This window comes from Nannospalax galili, unplaced genomic scaffold (genome assembly GCF_000622305.1).
Source record: "Nannospalax galili isolate Female #2095 unplaced genomic scaffold, S.galili_v1.0 scaffold229, whole genome shotgun sequence".
NCBI classification, from domain to species: Eukaryota; Metazoa; Chordata; class Mammalia; order Rodentia; family Spalacidae; genus Nannospalax; species Nannospalax galili.
The window spans coordinates 714,456-730,437 of NW_008360328.1; the positions used below are offsets into that span (position 1 = coordinate 714,456).

The window sequence follows — 15,982 nt, forward strand, 5'->3', positions numbered from 1 at the left end:
GCCTCCAACTTGCTGTGTACCCTGGAATGGCCTTGAACTTCTAATCCTTTGTCTCTACCTCCACTCCTTCAAGCGCTGGCATTATAGGTGTGTGCCATCACACCTGGCTCTTATGTCCTGATGAAAGGTCTTCTAGAGGTGGGACTATAACTCAGGGGTAGAACACTTGCTTATCATGAGCTGGAGTTACAGATGGTTGTGAGCTGCCAGATATAGGTTCTGGGAACCAAACTCAGGGTTTCTGTAAGAGTAGTACAAGCTCTTAACTGTTGAGCCATCCCTCCAGTCTCAGAACCAACCCTGTAACACAGAGGTAGCTATTTCTTTTTTCTTCTGTTTTTTTTTTTTTTTTGAGATAGGGTCTCCCTGCGGCCCCAGCTGGCCTTGAAGTCACAGAGATCCTATTTGCCTCTGCCTCCTGAGTGCTGGTATTAAAGGCATGCTCTGCCCCGCCTAGAGGTAGCTATTTCTAAGACCTAGTGGGAAGTGGAGGCTTTCCTTTTATCAAGGACCAGCCCCAGTCACTTCTATCCAGGCCACGACCCTCTGCTCTAAGACAAGCAGCACCATATTCAGCATCTGCTAGAGATGCTTCAGGAGATGCCTGCTTTTGCTCATCATAGGTCTGCGTGGGTGTTTCAGTAAAGCACCAACAGCCCCTAGATCAGTAGTTCATTTACAGAAATGTGAGCCTGGTATGGTGGCTCAAGCCTGTAATTGTAGCACTTGGAAGGCTGGGGCAGGAGGATTGTTGTAAGTTCAAGGCCACCCTGGGCTATAGAGACCCTGTATTTTTTTTTTTTTTTAAGAGTTGTGGGGCACTGGTGAGATGGATTAGTGGGTAAAGGTACTTGATTTTAAGCTCAGTGACCTGAGATTGATCCCTGGGACCTACATGGTGGAAGGAGCACTGATTCCTGCAAGTACCCACACATGCAAAATAAATGTAAAAAATATTTTTTTAAAAAAGACAGGGTCTTACTATGTAGCCATGGCTGGCTTAGAACTCACTATGTAGACCAGGCTGGTCTCAAACTAAAGAGATCCACCTGCCTCTGCCTACTGAGTGCCAGGATTTAAGGCACGTCATCACATCTGGCATGTAAAAAAATTTTTAAAAAGTTACCAGATATGCTAAACTTCCAAAGTGTTAAGACAGTGCCATAAAGGATAATGTTCTTAGTAGACAGATGGTAAAGTCTTTAGACATGTGGTATCCTGCATGGCTAAATGTTTTGGCCAAAAGAATAAAATACACATACATACAAGGAAAGGTCAATCTGAGAATGGAGATGAATATAGTGTGTGAAATGACACTATTCCAACCTGAATAAAACCTAGAATGGCATAGCTTAAGTAAGGGAAGGGTGACTTTCCAGAACTTAGCACTTACAGACTGGATGAAACAGTGAACTATATGACCCTCACTCAGTGGGAGGACTTTGGGGGTTCAAGCCCCTCCCAAATCGAGATTGCATCACACACCAACTTCTTTCTCAAATCTACTATTTATTTTGTACAAGGTTCCACTGTACATTAGACATTCCTCTACTCTTGCTTACACAGTAAACAAGTGTACACCAGCCCTTGGGCTCAGGTTCACAGGTCTTCCCTAGAGAAGGCTGTCAGGCCAGGTAAACTCAGGGTGTCTTTTTTTCTGGTGCCTCATCCTGGGAACGCTTCTGCACTCTAGGTTCTGAGGGCATAAGCCAGGCCCAGCTGTGGGGGTGTGCAAAATTGCACAGTGCAAAATGCATTAGTGCTGAACAGCTTGGCTCTTGAGACAGCACAGACTTTTGTCTAACAACTTAGGGTGAAATCAAGCCCATGGGAAAGAGTCATAGGAGGCAAGATGTCTCCAGACACCCAGGCTCCAGTGCCCAGGGTAGGACTAAAGACCGATGCCAAGAAGAGGTGAGGGGTGGCATGGGTGTCCCTGAGCAGCTCGGTCCAGAGGGCCTGTGTCTAGGAGGCTCTGAGAAGGGACAGGTGGCAGGAAGGCTGGGGGACAGGGACATTAAGTAGAGAATAAATTAAAGGTTTGAGACTTGTGCTATCTATCCTTCAAACAGCTGGGGAGTAGACCAGGGGTGGGCAAGGAGGTCAGCAGGAAAAACTTGATACGCTATCTTAAGAAATCTTTTACCTACTTCCCTCTTACCTCACTGCAATGCACAACCTGCCAGGGGCCAGGGGCTAAGGGCAGGACCCCATCCCCTCCCCGACCCCAGTGGTTTTGAACAGGGCACTGGGATAAAGGGAAACAGGTGAGGGATATTTCAGGGAGGGGAGTTATCTCCTGGTCCCCAAATGCTATAAGGCACAATTCTTGGAGGCAATTAGATTCCATCCAAAAACATTTTTTTTTTTTTTAAAAAAAAAAACGGAGGGAAGAAACTTCAAAACAAACTTACTTAGATCCCAGGTCTACTGCAACTATGTTTGGGCCTGGCCAATACTCACCTAGCACCACAGGGGGCTAGCGTTAGGAAAGCTGTATTGAAAGAATTAAAAAAAAAACAACAACAACAACAAAAAGGGCCAGCCCAAAGTGCCATCTGTGAAGGTGTGAAAGAGAGCGGCTTTTGTTACAGTGACTAAAAAAGTTGGGCTTTTCAAAACCCAAAACAGCTTTTTTCAAGATACCCCCTCATCTGTACCCCTGGACTTAGCAGCGTTTAGTGTGCTCTTGGCTCATGGGTATTTCCTGCTCTGGCCAGGTGAGCAGATCCGGGTGGGTTCTGGGTGCCTGCTCCTCAGTACACCATCCAGCAGTGATGACCCAACAGACTCCAGAGGGTGCTGTTCTCCTGGAAGGTGGGGGGGGCTGGAGAGGGCAGCAGGTGGATGGAGGATCTTCTTCCCACAGACCACTGTTGTTTATTACACACAGGAAAAAAACCACAAGCTTAAAAATGCAAACAAGAGAAGCCGAGGGAACATTGCTCGGTCTCCATGTCCAGTTTGCCTTCCCTGACAGGCCATGGCTCAGGGGCACTGGGTTCCTTGCTCCAGACCCTGACCAGGCTGTATCAACTTCTGCTCGGCAGCTTTGTTTTAGTTTATTTTTCTCTTACTTGTCAGGATTTTGTTGGTTTTTTTTTTACTTTTTAAAAAACTTAGGATGTGGGGCCACCACAGGGAATGGGAAAGGGATGTAGCTCTTCAATGCTACATACGGGAGGGTGGACTGGCCAGTTCATAGAAGAGCAAATAGGCGTCGCTGGTGCGCACTTGGCTGGAGGACATGGGTGTGACACTGTGGAAGAGCAGAGGAAAGTCAGAGTCCTGGCAAGGAAGGCCATGGGGACACAGTTGAGTGGTTTAGGGAATGTCTCTAACCTCTCTTAAGCCAAGCTAACCTCTTTCAGTTTTTTTTTTTTTCTTGAGACAGGGTCTCATGTAGCCCAGGCTAGCCTCATACTTGCTGTGTAGCTGAGGATGACCTTGAATTCCTGATCTTCCTGCTTCTATCTCGAAGGTGCTTGGATAACAGGTGTGTGACACTATACTAGTTTTCAACAGCCTCCAAATGGGCCACAGACCCCTGTATACGGTGTACGTTTTGACTCTGACTTGTTTTCCATTCAATATGGAGGCTGTGCAAGTCAGTGAAGTATGGGTGATTTGCTGACCTGTCTGAGTCCTTTTCCCTCACCTGGAGTCATTGAAAGTGTGCCATTCGCCTGTCACTGGACTTCGGCAGTAGGCTGTGTAATGGCCACCCATGGTGGTTCCAGAGTGATTGGACACAGCATACAGGTTGTAAACAGCATGGTCTGAGGAGGAAGCACAGATGTCAAGCCCCGGAAGCTCTCCTGCCCCATTCTCTCCCTCCTGCCTCTTATTTACCAAATTTTTCTGTAAAGAAACTAGAGCTTCTACTTTTAATTAAAAATTTTTGTTTTATATGTATGAGAGTTTTTGCCTACATGTATGTAAAGGGCACTATGTACATGCAATGCCCGAGGAGGCCAGAAGAGGGTGTTGGATTTCCTGGAACTGGAGTTACAGATGGCTGTTAGCTGTCATGTGGGTGCTGGAAACTGAACCCAGGTCCTCTGTAAGAGCAGCCAGTGCTCTTAACTGCTGAGCCATCTTTCCGGTCCCACTCCAGCTTCTACTTTTACAAAATATTTAAATTACATTTTACTATTATTTATTTATTTATTTATTTATTTATTTATTTATTTATTTTCATGCCAGGACACCAGTGTGGAGGGAGGGCAGAGGAATCAGTTCTCTCCTTCTACCATATGGGTTCTGGGAATTGAACTCAGGTTCCAGACTTGGTAGCAAGCACCTTTACCTGCTCAGCCACCTCACTGGCCCCGTCTTTCCCACTCTTTTCCTAATCCACTCTAGCTTCCTGTCACCTTTTTGCCTCCCATTGATTCTTCCCTTCCTGCTGAAAGATACTCACTGGTGTTTTCTGAGGCAAATTCTCTCAAGTCCAGGTCTCTTAGTGGGAAATTCACAAATGTTGTGAGCTTGCTGGTTCGTATCCTGGATTCTGAGAACCGCTTCAGGTCTGGGATTGCTGTGAGTCAAGGACAGAAGGCACAGAAAGGAGAGAGAGACAGGCTTGAGGAGACAGAGTCCTAGGGGACAACTCTTTGCTCAGGAAGCAGAAAAGCAAACAGTCCAAAGAAGTCTACATGATTCATTTTTTTTCCTACTCTGCTCCCCTCCCCTTTTGGCTTCTTATCCTCAGTCACCCTGAAAAGTCAGGTCTCTACCCTGGTGGGCCTTAAGGATACGCAGCACCAAGATCTTTGGGAACCTCTGGACGGAGAACTTCTTTATACATCGTTTTCTGGCTCGGCAGCGACAGCATGTCTGAAAGTTAAGATAAATGGAGCTAGAGAGAACTTGTGGGCTGAAGCCAGTAACTCCTCGGGTAGACCTTCCCCTTCTTCACTATTAGTAAGGAATGACTTACTGGCTTCTCATCCCCATCCAGCACATCCTCTTTGGTGAAGAGCCTCATGCAGTCCATTAATGTTACCTCAGGATAACCTCTCTGGAGAGAAAAGAAAAAGATCAGGGATCCACAACCTGAAAAGCCAGGAGAGGGAGCTCCAAAGATGGGCAGTGGGGGGTATACCTTCGCAATGGGCAGTGAGAGGTCCCAGAAGGGATCGAAGACTGTAGAGCAGTAGCCACAGTCGGTGCATGTCAGGGAGCTCTTTAGCTGGCCAACAAAGAGATCTGGGGGAGATAAGGCCAGGAGATGCTGAATGTGGGGCGGCACTTAACCTTCCTTCTTCCCTGCTCCTTGCCTCAGGTTGAGGGCCATAGGCTGAAGCAGGGTTTCCTGGGAAAATGGTTCTTGGGGCTTCTCAAGCTCTGCTCAAAAGCAAGTAATGGCCAAAGCATCCACACACACACTTACCCCCAATCCGACTGTCTTCCCGCTCTAGATACTTCCTCCACATCTGTCGCCCCTTTTCATCATCACTAGGAACCATAGACAGAAAGGCAAACCATGTTAAGCTTAAAGGTCTATTAACTTAGATCCTTAAACATTTTATTTTGTGGTGCTGGGGTGGAATTTAGTTTTTCTCTCATGTTTATCATGCATTCTGCCACTGAGCTGTATCCTAATGGAAGGTTTTCTTGAGATAGGATCTTGCTGTGTGGCTCAGGCTGGCCTTGAACTCATGATCCCTTCTGCTTCAGCCTTCTGAATGCTGGGATTACAGGTATGTATCACCATGCTTGGCTTCAACCTTTAATCTTCAAAGGATGCAGCAAATCTAGAGGAAGCAGCTTAGTGGACAAGTGCCTCCCTAGTACACACAAAGCCCTAGGTGAGATCCCTGGCACCACACACACAAAACAACAAACCCCAACCCCTCCCAAAAACATGCTTAAAAACAACAATGACAAAGCAAATCTGAGTTTCCACAAATCATTACTCCCAAAGAAGTATAGAACTCAAGCTCACAGAAATTTCATTCATAGTAGCATTCTCCTCTTACTTACGGGAGATGATCGAGGTTCTCGGGGTTGGGCTTAGGCCTTACTGTTACTCGGTTCACCTCATTGTGAAGTCCATCCAGAAGGAAGCGAAGGAACTCCTGAGCATCCTGTTGACTGAACCCAAAGAAAGTGAGTGGACAACACAGCTCCAAACAAGACCCTGCTCATGCTGCCACCCACCTTGGGGAGGACATGCCTGCAAGGCCCTTACTTATAGCCAACAAATCGAGGTGCATATCTCTGAATCTGTGTCTTGAACTCAGATGGGCTCACCACATCATTGGGGGATGAAGTCCATATGGTCTGGATTAGTTTTGCAAACTCTGTTGGAAGGAGTGATCAGAGAGAGGGTGTGGGTGTGGAGGACAGGTAAGATATTTTCTTTCTTTCTTTCTTTCTTTTTTTTTTTTTTTTTTAGGGTCTCCCTGTAGCCCCAACTGGCCTGGAACTTCCTAGGCAGACCAGAACAGGCTGGCCTTGATCTTACAGAGATCCACCTGCCTCTGCCTCCTGAGTGCTGAGATTAAAGGTGTGTGCTACCATGCCTGACTAACCCTTTTTTTTTTTTAAACAGCATTTTATTTTTAAATTGTGTGTGGCGTATGTGTGTGCCTGTGTGAGGGTATGTGCACACGCATATGTGTGCCTGCAGACAAGAAAGGGACATTGGATCCCTGGAGCTGGAATTACAGGAAATTGTGAGCTTCCTGATGTGGGTGCTGAGAACCAAACTAGTCCTCTACAAGAGAAGCAAGTGCTCTTAACCACTAAGCCATCTCTGCAACCCCAGGTGAGACATTTTCTGTAAGTACCTTAGCTGAGTGTGGTAACATAGGCCTGTAATCTCAGGTTAAGGTAGTAGTATCAGGAGCTCAAGGGCAACCTGGGCTACATAGCAAATTCAAGGCCAGCTTGGGGTATGTGTGACCCTGTCTCAAAAAAAAAAAAAAGAAACCTACAAAACAAAAAACAAAAATGAAACCAACCAAACAAATGAATAAACAAAAAGTCAGCATGGTTGTCCATGTCTTTTATCTCAGTACTTGGGAGGCAGAGGCAGGCAGATCTGTGTTGAGACTGAGACTACCCTGGTCTATACAGTGAGTTCTAGGCTAGCTAGGGCTACAGGGAGACCCTGTCTCAGAAAAACCAAAACCATATCAAACCAAAAGCAACAATAAGAAAATACACCTCCTCCTAAATAAAGGAACTCAAACTGGAGTCAAGCATAATGGTGCATAGCTGTAATCACAGTGCTTGAGGGGCTGAGACAGGAGGATCATGATTATGAAGTGACCCAGGGTTGCACAGCAAGACCTTGTCTCAAAAAAATAACTTCTGAAACTTGAATCCCAAAGAAGGGGTAAGCAAAGAAAGACTAATTGAGTAGGGCTACATCTAAAACAGAACTTTGAGCCTAGCCCAGTGGATTAGAACAGCACTGAGCAGGGAAGCAGACCATATCCACACAGGCTCCTCACCTTCCATGAGGGCTGTGTGTGCACTGCTGGTGTGGCCCAGGTCCCGCATGTACAGCCTCTGGAGGCAGTAATCTCTCAGCTCCCGGGTGTTGCTCAGGCACTGAAGAATTGAGTTCATGAAGCACTAAAAGAGATGATCTGGGAAATTAGTAGGTATGCCATAGTTTTCTGTCTTCCATAGGCCATGTGCTCCTAGCTAATTGGCACTACTGGGATGTGGCAACAACTTTAAGAGATGGGGCCCAATGGTAGGTCTTCAGGTATTGGGGGCTTGCCCTTGAAGGAACCTGTGGGACCCCAGTCTCTTCCTCTTTCTCTCTTTTGCAACCTGGCCATAAGATGAACAGTTTTGCTTGGTCAAGTATGTGCTGCCTTGTCACCAAGCAGGAGCAACAGGATCAATTATCATGAACTAAAACCTCCAAAGCTGAGCCCAACAAACCTATCATTTTCATAGACCTATTTATCTGAGGTATGTATCATAAGGGCAGAAAGCTGACTAACACAGTGTGGGAGTTAAGATCCTTACTGGCACCTCTATAAGTTGGTACCATAGGCTCTCTGGTTCATCTACTCATAAATTAACCCTTTTGAACAGCCTCAGGTTCCTTTTTCCCAACTGAAGGCAGGTGGACGGAGGCAAGTCCCCATTATAGGTACAGGTGTTGTAAATGGTTATTTCCTATTGAAGTGTAGAAATGGGTGAACGTTCCCTGGACAGAAGTGTGTGGGAAGTGATGAGATCCAGGAAGAGTGGTAGGTAAGCTGACAGTTTCAAGGGCAAATTTTAGCAGTGCTTCCTGCTGGAGGCGGGTGAGGTAGGGCTCAGCAATTCCATGAACCATTAGTCAGGAAGGGCAAGTGTATAGCCTTTCAGAGAAGGAAGTCAGCTGAAGCTAGGAGGGGACTTGGGTTGTATCTCTAATCAGGAGAGTCTGGGATGGCCTCAGGAAAGAACTGGGCTGGGAGGAACTCACCGTGTTCCCAAGGTTTCGAAGACCTGCCAGACCCTGGGCACTTTTTGAATTCTGTAAGCAAAGAACACATGATATATGAGGATGAAGCAAAGAGTCTGGGCCTGAGCTAGGCTCTCTCATGCAACCTTCTCTCACTTATGACTGGATTATTCTCTCTTTAACCTTGGTTTTCATGCCCTGGAGAAAAGAGGACCAAGAAATGCCAATCTTTTTTTTTTTAAATTTTAATTTTTGGTCTTTTTGAGACAGCATTTCCCTGTAGCCCCAGCTGATCTATAACTCACTATGTTGACTAGGCTGGCCTTGTACTTACAGAGATCCACCTGCCTCTGTCTCCCGAGTGCTGGAATTAAAAGCATGTGCTACCACACCCAGCCAGAAATGCATACAATGAAACTGTTCTTCAGTTAGACTAGAGATTAGAACCAAAGGCTAGGAGGTTCATACATCTGGGTACATAGTCAATTCCTTGCTGCAAGAAATTTCAAGTCCCAGCCAGGTGTGGTGGTGAATGTCTGTAATCCTAGCACTTGGGGAAACAGAGATAGGAGTATCAGGGATTCAAGGTGAGCCTCAGCTAGAGAGTGAGTGGGAGCATAGCCGCAGTTACAGGAGACCCTGTCTTAAAATAACAAAAAAGGAGTTTCATGTCCCAAATCCAGGTACTATCTCAAATGACCTATATTTGTACTAGATGTTCAATATATAAAGAAACTGTCCTAATAGGTACTTTAAGGAAGTTGTGAAAGGTTAAATGACAAACCACTCTTAAGTTTCCATCTTCAGCTGGGAAAAACTCAAGCTACCTGCCATTCTGAATTGCCAGAGAGAGGTGGAATTCCTTCCAGCTGAACTCAGCTCCTAAGGGCTGAGCCTAAAGGTAGGAGGATCCTCCCTGCCTGTGTCAGGTTTCAACATCCTGACTGGAAACCCTGATGATGGTATGTGGTGCCAAGCAGAGGAAGCACCTGGTTGAAGGTGTCACTCTTGCGGTCTCAGCTACTGTGGAGGCTGGTGAGGGGGTTGGAGAGAGAACAGGTGTAGGATCTTGGGCTTGAGCACTGTTTGTCAAGGTCCCTTGGTTAATTCTGGGCTCACCTCCAAGGAGCCAGAAAACCTTCAGGCCTAAAGGGTTAACAAAACAGTTTGTAGATGAGTCTCCCAGGAAGGGGGCCTGGGAGAAGGCAACTCTGGTGCAAGACTGGCTGGGGCATGCGTGGGGCCAGCTCAGCCCTGATCAGAACAGGAGCCTGAAATAACTCAGCTAAAATTACTCATGCCGTGTGCCGACAGCCTCATAAGCTGTCAGCGGCTCAAAGCCCATGAGATTGTCAGCTTGAAGGGGGGGGGGAAAGGGGAGAGGCACAGGCTTGGGGGGGACTTTTCTCAAGAATTGCCTGGTCCATCCCACAAATAATTGTCAGCTTGAAGGGGGGGGGGTAAGGGGAGAGGCACAGGCTGGGGGAGGACTTTTCTCAAGAATTGCCTGGTCCATCCCACAAATAAGAGGATTCCTCCTCTGGCTAGTTGTCAGGTCCAATGCTAGTAGATCGGGAAGAAAACATACCCAGGAGAGACATGGTTTAAACCTTCAGCTGGAGCGAAAGGCTACTGGTATAGCAGGTCAGGTGTGAGTCTCCTCCACTAGCCTGACCTATGCAGCTGAAAAAAAAATGTGAATCCCACCACTGGGGGAATGTAGCTTAGTGACAGAGCACTTGACTGGCATGCAGGAGGAACTGGGTTCAATCCCTGGTTGTGGCAAGATGTGAATTCTGCCTTACAACCCTGATGCTCTAGCAAGAGGGACACCACACAGATAAGCCTTGGGGTACAAAGGTCTTATCAGCATTTTGGGTAATTGGCAAAAGTCTCCCCCTTCCCACCCAGAGCCCAACCAAAAAAGCACTTCAGCGATCTCCGTGTTGCCCACTTGGAGCCAGTTGCTGAAGTGTGCCCACACAGAATGCCCACTTACACCTATTTTTGGCAGCGCTTTATTAGTTCTTACCCCCTGTGCCTCAGACGACATCTGTCTAAACAGGCTGTAGAGACGCAAAGCATCCTACCACTGGTGACCATGTCCACATCTACCAAGGCAGGCTCTCAGCTGAGGTGCTTATCTCCCAAGCACTACTAGGGGTGGGGAAATGGGAGACTGGAGTCACCTGTCTACAGAGGCACTCCTGATTTCACTGACTGGGCAGCTTGAAGGTGGTAAGAGCATCTCACCCTCCATGGTTGGTATTCTGGGGGCCCTAACTCTTCTTTTGGCTTGGGGCTGGGAGAAGGGAGAGGCTCTCCTAAGCTACCCACCATTAGGACCTCTGTTAATTTTTCTAGTGTGGGAAGGTCATGCTTTTGTCTAAAATCTCCTGAGGTCAAAAATCCCTTGCCAATGTTTTTTTCCTTTTTTCTTTTCATAGAGACAGGGTCTCAACTATGTTGAGCAGACTGGCCTTGAACTTGCAGCTATCCCTGCCTCTGCCTCCCAAGTGCTAGGATAACGGGCATTTGCCATTGTGCCTGACTCGCCAATTTCTGAGTGTTCTGTGTAAAAGGTGGGGGGATTATGGGAGTTGGGGGTGGGAGTGGATGGGGGGAGCAGAGCAGCTCCAGGGAAAGTCAGCACTTTCCATCCCAGAGAGGAACAAAATGTCCCAGGAGTGAGTGACCTTTCTCCAGGGCAAACAATCCTATCTCAGGGCTGGCAGAGAGGGAGGCTAGGAACTAGAGAAGGTGGGACAGAGACCCTGCAGAGTCAGTCTCTCACAATGACAGCAGAAGGAAATGATTCCAGCTGTTGGGCTGGGACTCAGGTGCAGAGTTGAGCAAGTTCAGACCCATTGCTTCCTTACACTTAGGCATCAGCAATCCTAGCTTTGACTCAGTAGCAAGCACTATTCTAGAGAGCAGATGCCACCTCCATTGTCAGTAAACAGCACTCCTCTGCCAGGGCAGGAGCGGGGGCTCAAAGAGCCTAGATGCGGGTTGGCATCTAGGGATGGGCCTGTAAGAAAGGTGGACTGAAATTGTGACTTCACACTGGAGACCCCAGCCGAGCGCTTTTCTGTTTGCTTCACCTGCATGGTGAGGGTCAGCTATGTGTCCTGCCTGCAACGAAGGTGCCCGGTGTAGCCCTGGCATGGGGCACGGCACGCATTGCCAACACGGGAGCTGGTGCCTGTTACATAAGACCTGTCAAGCTCGGGCCCCTTCTCCCTTTCCCAAAGGGACAGTGCCCAACCTTAGCCCCAGCATTACTCCAGAAGCTGCTTCAATCAAAGGGATCCACTGCCCACTTCACACAACTGAAGAGGGCCAGCAAGGGAATGGAACACTTTTTCACCTGTCTGCAACCTCTGCCCTTCACGGGGTCAAAGCACCCTAGCATTGACCCCTGAGGGGGAGTCCATTTGGGAATAGGGAGGGGGAGGGGGAGGCCCCCTTTTAATCACCTTCCTTGTTGGGGTTTGGCCTTGGAGGGGTCACCCCTGAGTCCAGCCTGCTGTCGGTTCCCTCTAGTCACACACCAGCCTTAGTCAAGGTTACGCTTGCCTGCACCTGTCTTGATAGGTGGCTGGAATTAAGAGGCCAAGAGCCACCTGGTGCCCGGGTCACGCAGGAAGGGGTCAGGGAACCTCAGGGGCTTGGACTTCAACAAGAGAGGTCTGGAGTAAACCTGCGATCGCCAGGGTAGGGGGCATCCCTTGCTAGGAGACCCTTGGAAAGGAGGGGGAAAAGCTGGAAAAGGCTGTCCCTTTCGCGCCTAGAGACTCGTAGTGGGCTGGAGGTAATCCCGGGAGCAGGCGGGACCTTTCTCGTGGGGGTTCCGGAAAAGGGCCCGCGTACCTTGGCTTTGTTGAGCAGAAGCCCCACGAAGGTGGAAAGCAGCAGGGACGGGGACAGAGGGGAGCGTGGCCGCAGCTCCTTGGCGAGGGCGGGAAAGGGGGCGGCAGGGGGCTCTTCGGGCAGGGTCACGGTGTAGGAGGTGCGCATGCTGCGGAACGGGCGGTGGGCTCAGCCCCAAGCCCCACGCTGCTGGCCAAGGGGTTACGGGGAGTCTCCGAGCCGTGCCACAACCCGGACACCGAAGCCGGCCGAGACCGCTACAGGACAGGGTCCGCGACGCGGGGCGGCGACCGCTCCTGCGACCACCGCGCGCCAGTCAGCCTCAATCTCGCCGGCGCTCGCGCTCGGGCGGACTGGCTGACCGGCCGGCGCCTCCAGCCGCGCGACGTCAGCGCCGGGGTGGGGCCGAGCCCGGAACCACGCCCCTCCCCGCCTCCTCCCCGCCTCCTCCCCGCCCCCCGGAGCCTGCACGCGGACCCTAGCGAGGCCGGAGGCCCCGCCCTGCCCACCTGCCCCGGGCCCCCGCGCCGCGATGCTGGGAGTCTTCTCATCTCTCTTCAAAGCCGCCGACCTCCGGCCGCAAAGAGCTGTAGGAGGGCGTGGGGTCCCGGCCGGCCTAGGGGATGGACTCATAAACAATCTTTGGGGGTCCTCAGAGGACGCCTCCTTAAGATCGAGGGTCAACCCGCAGCCCTAGCGCCTATGCGGCCGGCAATTGTGAACTTGGGGTCTGTGGATTACTTTGAGAAAGTAGCGACAGCTCAGTACTCGCCTTCAGGGCAAAGTGCACAGGCGTGCACACTTCCGTCCATCATGCTGGGGGACCCAGGCCCTGAGGACGCCCAGCATCCTCACGTGGCGGGTGGCGAGGTCGATGGGCCGGGGTGAGAGACCTTTCCAAACGCCTGCCTCCAGGACTGAGCTCCCCTCCGCCTCTAGATCTGGTTTGGCCCATTACCAAGACAGGCAGTGCTCATTTTATTAGGTACAATAGGTCACCGGCCCTTTTGGCTCCAGGAAAAAATCCTTTCTGGCCCTTCCTAACCAGCTACCCAACTCCATCTCTTCTAGGATCTCAAATTTGACTTTTTTATGGGAGGGAGAGCAGAAGGCGCTCAGCTCGATGTGGGATGAGCGGTATCTGACCCCCAAGAGCCGCAATGCCTAAAAGACTAGGGGTCTTGGGAGACGGTTTGTTTCAGATGCTCCGCCCCCTCACCTAACAGGGAAGCGCAGGAATCTGCCTAGAGAAAGTATCTTGTTTGGAGCTTACAGGCTATTTTTAGCCAGTATTTTTAGCGTTTAAAAATACTCGGAGAGGCAGCAGTGTGCGCTGTTACTCATCTGTGGGCTCCTTCTGTTCCTCCTGGCATGCTCATCCCCACATGTACACGCGCACTGCACACACGACCACAGCCACATGGGATTGTGTCCGGGACACATGTGTGGGTTGTACCCTGGGCCACCCACGAAACAGCATTTGGTGCAGATGGGTGGGGAGCAGGGACTGCCTCACCATAATGCCCCCAGGAGTGGGTGGGGGGAGCCACAGGGCACTGAAGGAGGACACGTTTAGAGGCACGATCTTTAGACTCTGACCCAACCTGGCCCCTGGACGTGCTGCAATACTCCTTTTCTCCATGCTTCCGGCTTTGCAGATACGCCCTTTCCAGGGGTGGATCCCACACAGTCTGCAGCATTCATTGCATACACTTGATCACATCACTGCTGTGAAATCACTAGAGCATCTCATATGTGGTCCAGGAAGCTGTAAGGTGGTCTGTCTATTGCCTCCTTGCATTGTCACCACTCCCCTGTGTCTCTGACCCCTGCCAGCAACCAAATTGTTCCCATTCTCCTCTTAAGAGCCAGCCAGATGGCCCAGTGGGGAAAGGTATTTGCCACCAAGTCTAACCACCTCAGTTGGATCCCAGGGCCCATATGGTAGAAGGAGACAATCGACCCTCACAAGTTGTCCTCTGACAACACACTCACGCCCCGCATGCACCTGCCCACCCATACGTACAAGATAAATATATTCAATTAATTAAAAAAAAAACTAGTCGGAGTATCATGTCCCATGCCTACACTCCCTTAGGAGGCTGAGGCAGGAGGATTGCCAGGCCAGCAGGCTACATAGCAAGACCCTATCTTAACATTGTTTCCATGGTATAGCCACTAGCAAGGTGCTGACACTCCTGTAAATAACCTCTCATCCACACTCCTGTGAGTAACCCTAATGAAACTCGTTGGGTCATAAAAAACAAACCCAACAGAAGTAGAAGGTAGACTAGTTGGGAAGAGGAAGGGGATCAGCAGGAGTGGGAGGATGACAAGGGAAAGTAACGGGTGTGTGTGTGTGTGTGTGTGTGTGTGTGTGTGTGTGTGTGTGAATGTAATCAAAATATATTGTATGCATGTTTAAAATGTTATAATGAAATTCATTATTATGCATAATTGATATATGTTAATAAAAGCATCAAAAAACTACTTGGGAGCTGGCACAATGGAGCAGTGGGCAAAGGTCTTGTCATCAAACCTGATTCTAGGTCCCACATAGTAGAAGGAGAGAACTGACTGGGGCAATTTCGGTTCTGACCTCCACATGTGTGCTGTAGCATGTATGCACCCACATAGATCACACACATATACATAATACATATAAATAAATGTAATAAAAAAGACATCATTCATGCTGGGGATTGTAGCTCATCTAATAGAGTTCTTGCCTAGTATGCACTAAGCCCTGGATTCAATCCCCAACACTGCAGAAACTGGGCAGAGTGGCACACATGTGTGATCCCAGAATTTGGGAGGTAGAGGCAGGAAGATTAGAAGTTCAAGGTCATTCTTAGCTTAAGCTAGTTCTTAACAAAACTGCTGTTGAGTAAGGCCTTTTGAGAAACCAGGCACTGGTCTAAAGACTTTATATACATTATCCTAGTTGATTTCCATAATCATACAATGAAGTAATAATTATCACCTCTAGTTTATAGGTGAAGGGCCTTATGTCCAGGGAGGTCAGTGATCTGGCAGGACCACAAGGCAAATAAATGACAGTATAAGGCTTTGAACCCCAAACTTGTCTTACAGTCAAACTCATGCTTTCATCAACTACTAAGAAATTCTGGGATGTTTTTCTTGCTCTCTGCCAATTACCTAGCTGTAAAATCTACTAAAAATTCAAGTCTTGCCAGGTGTGGTGCACACCTGTAATCCCAGCACTTGGGAGGCAGAGGAAGGAGGATTGTGAGTTTGAGGCCAGCCTGGATTATGTAATGAGAACTAGTCTCAAAAAAAAAAAAAAAAAAAATTCAATTATTGAGTCCATTTAAGTATTTCTTATATAACTTTTTAGGTGTGAGAGTGGAATGCCAGCTTTATAATCACCTCACCTTTTTAAAACATTTGTGTGTATGTGCATGTACCCATACATGCCATAGCTCATATGTGGAAGGACATGTGGGTTTGAATTAAGGTCATCAGCTTTGACAGCAAACTCCTTTACCCATTGTACCATCTTACCAGCCCTTATCATCATTAGCTACTTAAAATTAGCACCCCACATAGCATGAAGAACTAAGGATTGCTCAAACCCAAGGCTTAGGTATGCTAAGCAAGTACTGTACCACTTAGTCATATCCCTTGCCCCTAAGTTGAGAAATATTCTCCTAGAAAAAGTAGAAT

The 15,982-nt window shown here is 48.7% G+C and overlaps 1 protein-coding gene across 2 annotated transcripts in view; it reads right to left on the bottom strand.

Annotated features, from left to right (window-relative positions):
* Positions 1–1,489: 1,489 nt before the first annotated feature.
* The window catches only part of Usp2 (ubiquitin specific peptidase 2), a 30,545-nt gene continuing 16,052 nt past the window's right edge, over positions 1,490–15,982 (bottom strand). The window contains exons 1-12 of one of the 2 annotated variants that reach the window (XM_008825995.2): positions 12,296–12,639; positions 8,444–8,494; positions 7,467–7,590; positions 6,197–6,308; positions 5,989–6,099; positions 5,396–5,460; positions 5,108–5,211; positions 4,943–5,023; positions 4,761–4,839; positions 4,424–4,531; positions 3,659–3,779; positions 1,490–3,259 (exon numbers count right to left, since the gene is read on the bottom strand). In XM_008825995.2, coding sequence (XP_008824217.1) covers positions 3,172–3,259; positions 3,659–3,779; positions 4,424–4,531; positions 4,761–4,839; positions 4,943–5,023; positions 5,108–5,211; positions 5,396–5,460; positions 5,989–6,099; positions 6,197–6,308; positions 7,467–7,590; positions 8,444–8,494; positions 12,296–12,442 — 1,191 coding nt within the window. In that variant the 5' untranslated portion in view covers positions 12,443–12,639 and the 3' untranslated portion in view covers positions 1,490–3,171. Of the gene's footprint in view, positions 3,260–3,658; positions 3,780–4,423; positions 4,532–4,760; positions 4,840–4,942; positions 5,024–5,107; positions 5,212–5,395; positions 5,461–5,988; positions 6,100–6,196; positions 6,309–7,466; positions 7,591–8,443; positions 8,495–12,295; positions 12,640–15,982 lie in introns of those variants that run through there. The other variant, XM_008825994.2, reaches the window with a different exon arrangement.